Source organism: Lampetra planeri, unplaced genomic scaffold (assembly GCF_965212315.1).
Source record: "Lampetra planeri unplaced genomic scaffold, kcLamPlan1.2.h2 scaffold_306, whole genome shotgun sequence".
NCBI lineage: Eukaryota > Metazoa > Chordata > Hyperoartia > Petromyzontiformes > Petromyzontidae > Lampetra > Lampetra planeri.
This window is the reverse complement of record NW_027615131.1, coordinates 32,447-46,451: the sequence shown is the minus strand read 5'-3', so window position 1 is coordinate 46,451 and position 14,005 is coordinate 32,447. Positions and strand designations below refer to the sequence as shown.

Below are 14,005 nucleotides of genomic sequence, written 5' to 3'. Positions count from 1 at the left end.
GGGATAGGCTGCCAAGCCACATCTGTCACACCGCGGCCATCAACCGACAGCCGTCACACCGCGACCCTTGCACCGCGGCCCTCGCACCGCTGGAGATGTGTGGAGCCACGCCGTCCTCACCCTCGGCGATTCCCCATGGGTAGAGGCGGCCGCGCACCCGGCGCCCTGAAGCCTCCACAACCGCGCTGCCACCAATCACTGCGAATGGGATGCTGGCCTAGAGAGCACGGGGACACGCGCAAATACGCACGCACACAGACAAAGGTCTCTCATGTAGCCTTAACAGACTCTGGGGGCAAGTGCTGTTAGCAAGTAGCGCCTATGAAAGCCGGCACGGCACACGAGGGGGTGGGTGGCCAGCACCACGCGTGGCCGCCTTTGTCTCCCTTGTGATGTTTACACACCACACCAGGTCGTCATTTGAGTCGGATCGCCGAGTTCATAGCGCAGTGGAGCTAACCCCCCACCTACACACACAGCCACTCCAGAACAGTCAAGGTTTGTTCCCCAAACCCATTCCCACCATTCTGCCGCATTCTGCTCTCGCGTGCGACAGCAGCAGCGATGTGGTTCAGGAGCTCGATGCCAAAGTCGGAGTCTGCTGCTGCTGCTGTCACGACGAGAGGGCTTCAGCAGAAAGAGTTCGTGCCGCTTTGCGAACCCTACGCAGGCGACTCCGGGCTACGATATTGTTCCCACTGCCGGGTTGCGTTGCACACAGCTCGCAGACGGAGCAATGAGCTCCATTCCTTCGTAGGCATGAGACACGGTGGCAAGATGTTAACTACCTCGCCCAGTATACAGGAGGTTGTGGGTTCGATCCCGACCCTGACGCCTGCTGTATATTTGGAGTTTGCGTGTTCTCCCCGTAGTTGCGTGGATCTCTCTCCGGGTCCTCCACATTTTCCCCTTCACATTTAGAATAAATATCAATATTTAGCTGCTATACATTTCCACGTGATAAGCCACTTCGTTGGGCTATCATTTGTGGCCAGGTCGCTTCTGAACAAGAGCTACATAGCTCAGTGCGCCTTACCTGGTGAAATAAAAATAGTTTATCGTTTAGTTTAGACGGATTTTCGGTGGTGCAAGGCGTTGAGGGATGGCGACGATAACGACGATGACGGCGATGGATGATTGCTCCACCGGCCTCCCGGCACACACCTTCAGCTCCTCGTCCTGCCTCTTGAACTCTTCGTCCTCGTCCGAGTCGCACTCCGGGAACTGGTAGATCTTGATGTCGTTTTCACTCAGCTCCTCTTGCACCTGGGAGAGGGCGAACATCGGCATCGACCAAGGGGCGATCGTACGGCTGCATGATCCGATGGAAGAGTGGGGTCATAGGTGGTGCTGGGGGGGGGGGTGATTAGGGGTGTTAGGGGAGGCTCTCACTCCCACTTCTGTCGTCAAATTTACAGTTGCTGAGGAGAGGCCCAAAGCAGCCAGCAACAAACTGCACAATTGAAGGTGAAATAACAATAGATACACGTTGACAGGTTTCTTGAGCAAGTTGTGTGTGTATACTATATGTATACCACTGTATATCTATATATATAAAATCGCAAACCTGTCTGTCCGTCTGTCTGTCTGTGTGTGTGTCTGTCTGTCTGTGTGTGTGTCTGTGTGTCGCCGGACCATACGCAGTTTCATTGGACGGCGGTTGCCCCTGGCAACGGGTAGCGACGCATTCGCTGCGGGGTGGACGCCATTTTTAATTCCCGTTAAAAATATGCGAACGCATTAACACGCGACTCTGAGGTAAATTCATCAAAGTTTCACGTCCTCTTCACTCCCCCCCCCACCACAATGTGTGCAATTACTATTATAGGGTCGGTAGATAATAAAATTATAGCGATTAGACAGTATTATTGTAGCGCGGGGGGGGGGGGGGTAACGGCCCCTGTACCCAGCCTCAGCCGGGTGGGCAATTTAGGCGAGGCCGGAGGCTCTGCACGGTACTAGGCCTCGACACCCCACCACACTATAGGCCGTACATATTACTGCACAGCGGCCCAGGAGATCGTCGCTGGGGGGGGGGGGGGGCAGGGGTAGCAGCCCATCTGTGTATATATGTAAGGTTATTAAGAAATATATTTTTCACCCGGGCAACGCCGGGTACTTATGCTAGTACTATATGTATAGTACTGTGTTTGTGTATAATTACGTGTCTGAGTGTGTACATGCACATGTGGGGAGCGGTAGTGTAGCAGTGCTGGCCACTCACCCCATCGTGTGCCGTGCCGGCCTTCACAGGTGCTCGCTAACAGCACTTGCCCCTACAGCCCGCCAAGGGTAGATGTCTTATGTACGTAGTCAGGGGTTCGATTCCCGCTCAACGAGTACCCCTAGTCTCAAATGAGTACCCGGTGCCACGTGTAGAAATTGCAGCCGGGCGTGGTGCTGGCCACCCACCCCCCCGTGCACCATGCTCGGCCTTCATAGGTGCTACTCGGTATCGGCATTTTCCCCAAGCGTCTGTTAGAGGCTACACGGGGATGTTTGTCATTGTGCGAGCGAGCGTGCGAGGCATCACCCTGCGTTTGAGCGTCTCCCTCTCCCGCATGGTGAGCGTGAGGACAAGCGTGAGGACGTGGTGGTGCTGGCGAGCGAGCCATATGGTGGCGGTGCGAGGCATCACCCTGCGTTTGAACGTCTCCCTCTCCCGCATGGTGAGCGTGTCGGCCTTGGCGATGACGGGGACGATGTTCACCTTGTTGTGCAGCGCCTTCATGAACTCCACGTCCAGCGGCTTCAGCCTGGGACAGCGCGGCAGCGGTCAAAGCAACGGTGAACGACAGCGGTCAAGGCAACGGTGAACGACAGCGGTCAAGGCAACGGTGAACGACAGCCACCACGAGCCCCGCGGCCCTGGGCACCGGTCTCATCCCGGCAGTGGAGGTGACAGAAGAAGTGTCGCGTATCCGCCGCAAACACCGCCGCCACGATTACCGTGGGGAGCGCGGGCGCCGTCCCCGTGGGGAGCGCCGTAGGGAGCCGTGCTCACCCGCCCCCACCCATCCCCGTGAGGAGCCATGCTCACCCATCCCCGTAGGGAGCCGTGCTCACCCGCCCCCAACCCATCCCCGTGGGGAGCCGTGCTCACCCATCCCCGTGGGGAGCCGTGCTCACCCATCCCCGTGGGGAGCCGTGCTCACCCATCCCCGTGGGGAGCCGTGCTCACCCGCCCCCACCCATCCCCGTAGGGAGCCGTGCTCACCCGCCCCCACCCATCCCCGTGAGGAGCCATGCTCACCCATCCCCGTAGGGAGCCGTGCTCACCCATCCCCGTGGGGAGCCGTGCTCACCCATCCCCATGGGGAGCCATGCTCACCCGTCCCCGTGGGGAGCCGTGCTCACCCGTCCCCGTGGGGAGCCATGCTCACCCATCCCCATGGGGAGCCGTGCTCACCCGTCCCCGTGAGGAGCCATGCTCACCCATCCCCATGGGGAGCCATGCTCACCCATCCCCGTGGGGAGCCATGCTCACCCATCCCCATGGGGAGCCGTGCTCACCCATCCCCATGGGGAGCCATGCTCACCCATCCCCATGGGGAGCCATGCTCACCCATCCCCATGGGGAGCCATGCTCACCCATCCCCGTGGGGAGCCATGCTCACCCATCCCCATGGGGAGCCGTGCTCACCCGTCCCCGTGGGGAGCCATGCTCACCCATCCCCATGGGGAGCCATGCTCACCCGTCCCCGTGAGGAGCCATGCTCACCCATCCCCATGGGGAGCCATGCTCACCCATCCCCGTAGGGAGCCATGCTCACCCATCCCCATGGGGAGCCATGCTCACCCATCCCCGTAGGGAGCCATGCTCACCCATCCCCATGGGGAGCCGTGCTCACCCATCCCCGTAGGGAGCCATGCTCACCCATCCCCGTGGGGAACCATGCTCACCCATCCCCGTAGGGAGCCATGCTCACCCATCCCCGTAGGGAGCCGTGCTCACCCGTCCCCGTGAGGAGCCATGCTCACCCGTGCCCGTAGGGCGAGATGAAGTAGAGGCAGCAGTGGACGCGCGTGTCCTGCAGGCTCTTGCGGTCGAGGCCGCTCTCCTCACGGAAGTACGACTCGAACTGCTCCTCCACGTATTCCACCACCGGCTGCCAACTGCTCAAACAAAGACAAAGATCCCCCGTGTGGCCTTCAACAGACCGTTGGGGCAAGTGCTGTTAGCGAGTTTCACCTATAAAGCTTGGCACGGCGCACGAAGGGGTGGGTGACCGGCACCACGCCCGGCCGCCTTTGTCTCCCCCCGTTGCTGATATTTGACACACCGCACCAGGCGCTCAGATTAAGGCCGAGTCCCCGTAGGGGAGGCCCAGGACCAGCTCGGACATTCGTCGCCGATGTTGGCCGTGAGCGGGAATGTATGTTAAACTTCTTTTGCACCGTGCAAAGCCAAACATGCTAACAGGAAGTGCGGGGAAGGACAACGAGACATGCTGTTGGCATGAGTGACGCTACATAAAATGAAAGTGTCATTATTAAGTCCCCTCACCACCACCTCCTCCTCCTTACCACCCCCAACTCACCACTCCGTGTTGTCGATGGCGTCGGCAAACCCGGGGGTGTCGACCAGGGAGAGGCGCAGTCGCACGCCCTTCTCCTCGATCTCCAGGGTGCGCCGCAAGATCTCCACCGTGCGCGAGATCCGCTCTGCGGTGGAGGAGACCTCGCCGTCACGGAGCGCAGTGGCCCAGCGCGGAGGCCCCACGTGGAGGCCCCACGCGGAGGCCCCACACGGAGGCCCCACGCGGAGGCCCCACACGGAGGCCCCACGCGGAGGCCCCACGCGGAGGCCCCACGCGGAGGCCCCACACAAAGGCCCCACACGAAGGCCCCACACGGAGGCCCCACACGGAGGCCCCACGCAGAGGCCCCACGCGGAGGCCCCACGCGGAGGCCCCACGCGGAGGCCCCACGCGGCCAACCGCGCTCATCGGAGGTGCGGGTGAGACTCGGACGGTGACAGCAGCAGCAGCACTATCCCAGAAAGGGATTGAATGATCTCCGATTAGTGGACCATACTTCACCACCACGGTCACGCTGTTCCGTGCGGCTTGATGACGGAAGGGTGGTGAGGGAACCGGGACCGACCGGTTCCGATGTCGCCCGCCACTGATGTCAGCCGTGCCTGGGAATCCAACCCAGGTGCGAGTTTCGTGACGGCAGCCCACTAGGTGATTCGTGAGGATCCTCCAACTACAGCGCTCGGTGCGGATCAGAACGCCTCTGCTACTTTGTTCGGCACGATGTCCGACGTTTCCTTCCACGTGCCGTACGGGAGCTTTTTTAGGAACTGTTCAGCTCCCGTATTTGTTGTGTGTTCGCATGTGCACGTGTGTGCGTGCGTGTGCACGTGTGTGCGTGCGTGTGCACGTGTGTGCGTGCGTTTACATGTGTAGCGGTTAGCGCACTGCGCTATGAACCCGGCGACAAGTTCGATTCCCGCTCACGGTCAACACCAGTGAGGATTATCTGAAACGGTCCTGGGCCTCCCCTAGGTCGACTCAGCCTCAAACGAGTACCCAGTGAGGCGTGTAAACATCACCACTAGGGAGACGAAGGCGGCCGGTTTTGGTGTTGGCCACCCACCGTGTGTGCCGTGCCGGCCTTCACAGGTACTACTCGCTAACAGCACTTGCCCCAGCAGTCTGTCCGGAGGCTATATGGGGAAGCTTTGTCTGTGTGCGGTGGCGTCTCTTGCCGTCAGCGGGCAGCAGCACGCGCTCGTGGTAGAGGTCGGTGAGGAAGAGGCTGTTGATGAGGGTCGACTTCCCCAAGCCCGACTCGCCTGCGGAGCAGGGGCCAGAAGAGAGGGGGTGAGCAGAGGGGAGCAGGGGGGAGCAGAGGGGAGCAGAGGGGAGCAGGGGGGAGCAGGGGGGAGCAGAGGGGAGCAGGGGCCAGAAGAGAGGGGGGAGCAGAGGGGAGCAGGGGGGAGCAAAGGGGAGCAGAGGGGAGCAGGGGCCAGACGAGAGGGAGAAGCAGAGGGGAGCAGAGGGGAGCAGGGGGGAGCAGAGGGGAGCAGGGGCCAGAAGAGAGGGGGGAGCAGAGGGGAGCAGAGGGGAGCAGGGGCCAGAGGAGGAGGGGGGAGCAGAGGGTGGGCATCAATGAGCGGGGGGAGCAGGGGGGAGCAGGAGTGAATATTGCAAGGCATCAAGTCTGAAACATGCTACAGACGCGCGTTGACTGCTCGTTGACTTCGTTAATTACCTGAAATTGTCGTTTAAATTCGGACAAAACCGAAATGTTGTGAATCCCAAACTCATCCCGAGCCTCAAGTCACTTCCATCGATCCCGACATTCCCGCCCGTCCGTCCGCCCCCCACTCGCCCCCCACTCGCCCCCCACCCAGCGCCCGGAGAGCAGCTGGGAGGAGAAGCAGGAGGACGACTCACCGGCCACCATCAGCGTGAACTCGAAGCCTTTCTTCACGGACTTGCGGTGGACTTGGTTGGGGAGTGTGGCAAAGCCAACATATTCCTTGTCATGATCCTGCGTGTGTGTGTGCACACGTGTGTGTGTGTGCACACGTGTGTGTGTGTGCACACGTGTGTGTGTACACGTGTGTGTGTGTGTGTGTGCACGCGTGTGTCAGACACAGCAGTGAGGCAAGCCGCGTTAAATCAGTCGCATTGTCACGCAGTCAGTTGGCCAGGCAGGGGTTGGCCATTCTGAATCTTCGTGGTTTTGTTGTCACGATTGTTTGAATCCACGCTGCTGTCGTTGTCACGACGCCATCCCAGGGGTCCCGTGATTCCATCCCAGGAGTCAAATATTGTTGGCCACGTTTCGCCGCGTGGTTTGTACTGTTACCGGTTTGGTCCGTTTTGTTTACTTTTTGAGCCTCACTTCTATTCATCATGTCTTTGATTTATATTGCTATCATGATAATTACTTTCAGATAGTTTATTTAAGAACTGTGGGTCTCTGAACGTTGTCCGCTGTCTGCGTCGCGTGGAACACGCGTACACACACACGCGTACACGCGTACACGCGCACACGGAACACGCGTACACGCGTACACGCACACGGAACACGCGTACACACACACGCGTACACGCACCGAGATCTCAATCTTAATTTGAATCAGTCCTCTTAACGAAAGCAGCGGTCATTGCTTAGCGTGTTACACGGGGCGTGTTTAACACTCATCATGCGCGTGTCGCGCGAGGCGAGTCACGTTGTATGTCAATGGGGAGGAGTAATTTGGTAAACGCGGAAAGACGGAGGAGCATGGTGGTGGTGGTGGTGCCAGGAGGACTGGAGTTGTGACTACCCTGCACTAGATGATTATGCAATGTTTACTCCAACTCTTACTACCCATGGGTCTCTCTCTCTCTCTCCGTGCGATGAAGAACTGCCCGAGTCCCGAGGGGCCACTGCACTTGGAGCGACGCGGACGTCCGGGATGAACTCCTCATTCGAGACGCAAACACCCCCCGCCTCTTGCCTGTTCCATTCGCCGCTGAAGACAGCGGGGGAAGCGTCGACCAATTCATCGGAACATCGTCAGCAGGCCGATGCGCACGTCTCCTTCGTGAATGCGACAATTAAAGACGCAAACCGAATGGAGTGCGATTGTGGCCACGCAACCCAAACTACGGACCCGTACAATAAACTCATAGACACACAACGGTACAGAGGCTCACAGAGACCCAAAGAGATACATGGATACATAGATATACATAGAAACCCATAGAGATACATAGAGACACATAGATACACCTAGAGACCCATAGAGATACACAGAGATACATAGAGATACATAGAGACCAATAGAGACACACAGAGACCCATAGAGGTCCATTATGTAGACAAGCCACAGCAGTGCGACTGTGAACATGGCACCCACACGAGTGACCGCCACAGTGACCCCACTGCGCTCTGCGCTCCATCAACGTAGCAGCAGCAGGAGGGGGAGGAACAGCGGCAAGAGACGAACTCTCTCCCTGCTCAAGGCCTCTCGTCGTGACAGCAGCAGCAGCAGATCTCGACATTGGCATCGAACTCCTGAACCACATCGCTGCTGCTGCCATCATGCACAATAAGATAATTGCTCGAATCATCCCCCGTTATTGACATAGACACTTTTAAGGCCACACACAGCGGTGTTATTGACGAATGCGTTGCGTTTGTGTTTCTCTCCAATATTTGAAGGGCAGCCATTGCCCTCGGGCCTCGACTAACGCACGCGAAGGGCGCAGCAGCAGCAGAGCGCGCGACCATCGCCATCGGGAATCGTTGCGGCGACCTTGTTTTGCTTTTCCACTGCAATCGATCTCCCGGTGCGGCCGACTCGGCTCCCCCCCCCCCCCCGTGTCCCCGTGAATGTCGCCCTCCACCCGGGGGCGAGGGGGGTCGGCGGTGCTCATTGGCACGGCTGTCACGCCGGAGGAGGCACGGCACGACGGCCGTGTCGAAGAGGGCATCTACATAAGATTCCAACTCGAGCTAAACTAACACCCAACTTGTGTTCTGCCAGGAGAGGCCCCCACTGAGCCACGGAGCTCTTTATCAGCAGCGACCTGCCCATCCAGACGGTAGCGCAGCGAAGTGGCTTATCATGTGGACAATTATAGCAGCCAAACACTCTGAACGCGTGCTGGTGTTGATTCTAAATGTGGAGGGGAAAACCGGAGGACCTGGAGAAAGATCCACGCCACCACGGGGAGAGAGAGACACGCAAACTCCAAATATACAGGCGTCAGGGTCGGGATTGAACCCACGACCTCCTGCACACCAGGCGAGGTAGTGAGCGCGGTTGGCTACGCACGGTACTAATATTGAGGGTCTTCAAGGGCCCCTGCAGTGCGCCGAGCTCCTCAGCTCGATTGGGAGTGCCTGCCCACAACATCGCGAATCAGTGCGGCTAAATGACCCGAACATACGAAAAAATTGACGGTCCTTAATAATCAGATTGTTTTCCTCATCTGAGACGCATTAACAATTGATACCATTGGACGTATACAAACATCCCCCATATTTCCAAAGGCTTTAGGGGCAAGTGATGTTAGCAAGCACTTATTAAGGACGACACAGCACACAAAGCGGTGGTGTGGACAACACCACGCACGGCCGCCTTTGTCTCCCCAGTGCTGAATTTTACACACCGCACCAGGTAGTTATTTCAGGCTGGGTCGACCTAGGGGAGGCCCAGAACTGGTGTAGATATACAGCAGTCGTCACTGCTGTTTTCCGTGGCCAGGATTCGTAGCCAAGTGCACGACCCCACCGGCTGTGACACGAAGACAAAGACTCCCCGTGCAGCCGTTTCACAGATTGTTGCGAAGGTGCTGTTAGCGAATAGCAGCAGCACCTATGCAGGGCGACACAGCACACGAGGGGGTGGGTGGCCAGCACCACGCCCGGTCACCTTTGTCTCTCTTGTGCTCATATTTACACACCGCACCAGGTACTTATTTGAGGCTGAGTCAACCTAGGGGAGTCCCAGGACCGGTTCAGATAATCGTCACCGGTGTTGGTGGCCATAATCGGGAATTGAACTCGGGTTGCCGGGTTCATAACCCAGTACACGAACTGCTGTTACACGACCGCTCCCCGCGTTCGTCACGCACACAAACACACTGGCAGCCAAATACCTCCAGGGTGTCGTAGGGATCGAACACTGCCCAGGGACTCTTTGGCCGGGAGCTGCCCGGGGGGGCGAGGCCCCCGTCACTGGGGCTCAGCAGATCGACGTCTTCCGCACTCCGCGCCGCGGCCGCGTGCCGTGCTGCCCTCAGAGTCGCCCCCGCGCCATCTCCACTGTCGTCGTCGTCTCTCACGCGATTGGTCGCCTTGGAGGTCGCACGGCCTGTGACGTCACAAGGGCCCGTGATGCCCACCACTGCCGGGTCACTGTGGGCCTCCTCCTCTTCTTCCTCTTCACGCTTCTCTTGCTCCTCTTCTCCCTTAACCGGGGGAGTTGCCTGTGGCCCCTCGATGCATCGTGGGGATCGGGTTTACGGTTGCAGGAGGATCACGACAAGGATTGACCACGTGTTTGTTATATCCGCATGCGTCCGGGAAACATGACATTTGTCATTGGTAGGAAAATCACACGAGGGCAGGTGGGTGGGGAGGTAGGGGAAAACGTCCACGTGAGAGGCAGCACTCCACATGCATCGTGGGGAGTGTGGGACAGGCGTGGGAAGTGTGGGACAGGCGTGGGGAGTGTGGGACAGGCGTGGGGAGTGTGGGACAGGCGTGGGGAGTGTGAGACAGGCGTGGGAGAAAGATGAAACAGAACGTTAGCACAGGGGGACAAGGCAGAATGTTGTGTTTGTATGGAGAGGAGCCACTGTGGACGTGGAGAAGTTGTCGGGATATTTGGAAGCCACTGGAGCTGTGCACTTTTAATCAAAATTGAAAACTAATTTCATATTCTTTGGTTCTTTCGGTAAAGTCACGTACATAGAAAAATACAACAATAATAAATAAATTAAATAAAAATTATAAAAACCACGTTTCCATCGCAACACAAGCAGTCGTCATCAGGAAAAGGGGGTTAACCTGATAACGATCGCTTGTGTTTTATTTTCTTTTTTTGTATTATTATATTTTTCTATCTACGTGGCTTTACCGAAAGAACCAAAGAATATGAATTCCCGCAGTCACGAAAGTTTTAAGTCAAAATGAAATCAAATTTATTTAGAACTGCTCTTGGTGTTCAGTCTGTTGACCTGCACGGCGTGAGAAGGCACTCCTCGTTCAGTAGTGGATCGACATGAGGGCTGCACGTGCACAAGAAACACGAAACTAAAAAACATTTTTATTTTACCAGCTAAGGCCCACTGAGCTGTGTGGCTCCTCTTTTTCAGAATCTCAACGAAGCAGCGGCTTCCGGAGGACCCAGAAAGAGATCCACGCGATCATGGCGAGGGTCGGGATCGAACCCACGGCTTCCTGTACACCAGGCGAGGTCGTTAACATCTTGCCACCGTGGTGCCCCACAGATACCGTTTCGGTGTCCCCGACGCGCCCACTGTGACCACCCCTCTCCCCCAGAGCCACCGAGTCCCGAGGGGCCCCCACCGGGGGAGTAACGACGCATGCTGGCCCGCGCCGCGCCGCGCCGGGTCGCGCCGCGCCGGGTCGCACCTGCCGAGCGGGCGGGACGCGGGGCAGCGGCCGGCGGAACCCGCGAACCGTGGAGTAGAGGGCGTCCCCTGCCTCGTCGCCCTCCACTCCGCACCCGGAGTCTGCCCCGATGGGACGGAACCGCCTGCCCAGGGGCAGCACCTTCGGGGGCAGGGCCGGGGCTGGGGGTACGGTCTGGGTTGGTTTGGGGGGCAAAGTCTGGGTGGGTTTGGGGGGCAGGGTGTGGGTGGGTTTGGGGGGCAGAGTCTGGGTGGGTTTGGGGGGCAGAGTCTGGGTGGGTTTGGGGGGCAAAGTCTGGGTGGGTTTGGGGGGCAGGGTGTGGGTGGGTTTTGGGGGCAGGGTGTGGGTGGGTTTGGGGGGCAGGGTCAGGGTGGGTTTGGGGGGCAGAGTCTGGGTGGGTTTGGGGGGCAGGGTCAGGGGTGGTGTCGGGACTTTGAGTGCTGGGGAGACGAGGCGAGCTCGGGTCGAGGAATCTCGAACGAGGAGTTCCTCCTCTCCTGTGTTCTATAGGAGTGTCAGTGTTTGTTAGTGAATGTGTGTGAGCATGCGTGAGTGTGTGTACATTTTCATACACAAGGACATGTGTACACACATTCACAAGTGCACGTGTGAACACTTGTACAAGTAGGCTGGTGTGTAAACACACGCGCACCAGCATTACACACGCAGCTAAAGCGCAAGTATCACCAGTGAACATTTAAATAAGGTGGATTCCAAAGCTCCAGTGTATATGTATGTATGTAATTTGCACTGCAATATACACATATGTAGACACCAAGTAGGTGCACACACACATATAAACAATCTAAAACATAAACAATTGGATGTGTGTGTAATGTATGCACATATGCACACTTAGACACGTCACATCGTTTAACATGTGTAGTGACATGGAATGGGTCACTATGGCGGGTAGCGCTGGCTGCTGGCAGAGAAGGGGATCTCTGCTGTTGGAGCAGCCCCGTCTGCCGCTGGGTCACGCGACGAGCCGGAGAGAGGCAAGTGGGACAAAGGTGACAGAAGGGACACGTGGGCTGGAGCCGGGAACCTTCTGGTCGGTCCTGGAAGGGGGCGTGGCCGAAGGGGGCGTGGTCGAAGGGGCGGGGCCGAGGGGGCGGGGCGAGGCCGCGCTGCACGAGGCTCCGTCTTCACCTCCTCGGGGTCGCTGCTCAGGCAGCCTGTTAACCGTCCTGACCAGAGTAGTTACTCCCTGTGCCGGTGAAAGCTAGAATACAGAGGGTGCATCCTACTCTTGGTGTCTCTGAGTGACTCACTACACATACAACGTGTGCCCTTATACAAATATACATGATACACACACATGTACAACTATATATGGAACATGATTGCTTTAAAGCCTTAAATGCATGGCAGGAGAGCAACAGCGGTGATGGAGACAAGAGAGGGAGGATGGGCAGGGAGGCTCGGCACGATGTGTTGGAGTTGTGGACAAGGCCAGGTGAACACCGCTACGTCACACGCCGCGCACACACGCGTGGCAGGGCGTGAAGGGAGACACGTGGCTGTCAGATTGTGCACATGCATGTCATTCTATATTTAACAAAATAAGTTTTGCTGGCTGGCTGGTGCAGGTGGTAACGTCACCGTACATATTTGCGTGATAATGCTCATATGGTAATGATCATGATCATAATAATATGATTATTACGTCTCTGAAGCTGCACACGAGACACACATCGTCGCGATGTCAGCTTAAAGAGGCCGACGAGACCCGGGCTGCTGGAGGCTCGAATGGCGTGGATGCCCAATACCACAGCAGGAAAACTACTCAGGGTGCAAGTCACAGACCACCAGCCAACAACGGGCACTGGACAGATCCGTCCTACTCTTGGTCCTGATGTCAAGGACACCATGGGCTCGTGGCAGAGCCGCCATCCGCCACCAAGTGGCGGTGACGTCGACACAGCGCCTATGCCAGGCTAGGTGCACTATGAGACCACGTGAGGTGTTGAAAGCTCGTTGGCAGGAGGTCACCAGACAGACGACCCAGGTGCTATGGGTTGACTGAGATAACTGGCAGATGCACCATCTGTGCTACTCACTGTGACTATTTGCTGCGTTTTATGCACCTGGCGATCCGCTCATTGTTGTGAGCATCGCTCATTCACGGTTGTTGAAGGGCGACTGCCTCCAACTGCCCAGCAGCGTCTTTCACGAACTTCCTCCACAGAGGCCGATCTTGACACCGCTGGTACCGGCCATCTCTTCTCCCCCTCTATCCGGTCAAACAGAAGCTGCTTGGGGGCATGCGTCGGCTGGGGAGTGTTGGGGCGAGTGCTGTTAGCGAGCAGCACCTGTGAAGACCGGCACTGCGGCACACGAGGGGGTGGGTGGCCAGCACCACGCCCGGCCGCCTTTGTCTCCCCAGTGGTGACGTTTACACACCATGGCACGAGCTACTCGTTTGAGGCTGCCAGGGGAGGCCCAAGACCGCTCATGATCATCGCCGCTGGTGTTGGCGGCCGTGAGCAGGAATCAAACTCGGGTCGCCGGGTTCGTAGCGCAGTGTAGCGCTAACCGCTGCACCACCGCTCCACCCACCACAACAACAACATACACAACACACACACACAACAACAACACACACAACACACACACACCACACACACAACAACAACACACAACAACAACAACACACAACAACAACACACACGCAACAACAACAACAACACACACACCACACACACACAACAACACACACAACAACAACAACACACACGCAACAACAACAACACACGCGCGGCGTCGTCACCGTGCGCTCGCGCTGCCCGCCCGAGGCCGCCGCCGCCGTCGCCTCGGCGGCTCCCGGCAGAAGGAGCCGCTCCACGAGCCGCTCCGGGATGGGGCTCCTCGCCATGGGATGGGGGGCGGG

At 57.9% G+C, this 14,005-nt stretch overlaps 1 protein-coding gene across 2 annotated transcripts in view; it reads right to left on the bottom strand.

Annotated features, from left to right (window-relative positions):
- Nucleotides 1-14,005, bottom strand: part of LOC144740814 (septin-5-like) — an 18,825-nt gene extending 4,820 nt beyond the window's left edge. The window contains exons 1-8 of one of the 2 annotated variants that reach the window (XM_078623535.1): nucleotides 13,886-14,005; nucleotides 6,408-6,504; nucleotides 5,717-5,803; nucleotides 4,542-4,665; nucleotides 3,982-4,116; nucleotides 2,639-2,756; nucleotides 1,165-1,266; nucleotides 88-217 (exon numbers count right to left, since the gene is read on the bottom strand). In XM_078623535.1, the coding sequence (XP_078479661.1) occupies nucleotides 88-217; nucleotides 1,165-1,266; nucleotides 2,639-2,756; nucleotides 3,982-4,116; nucleotides 4,542-4,665; nucleotides 5,717-5,803; nucleotides 6,408-6,504; nucleotides 13,886-13,990 (898 nt within the window). In that variant the 5' untranslated portion in view covers nucleotides 13,991-14,005. The remainder of the gene's footprint in view (nucleotides 1-87; nucleotides 218-1,164; nucleotides 1,267-2,638; nucleotides 2,757-3,981; nucleotides 4,117-4,541; nucleotides 4,666-5,716; nucleotides 5,804-6,407; nucleotides 6,505-13,885) is intronic. The other variant, XM_078623536.1, reaches the window with a different exon arrangement.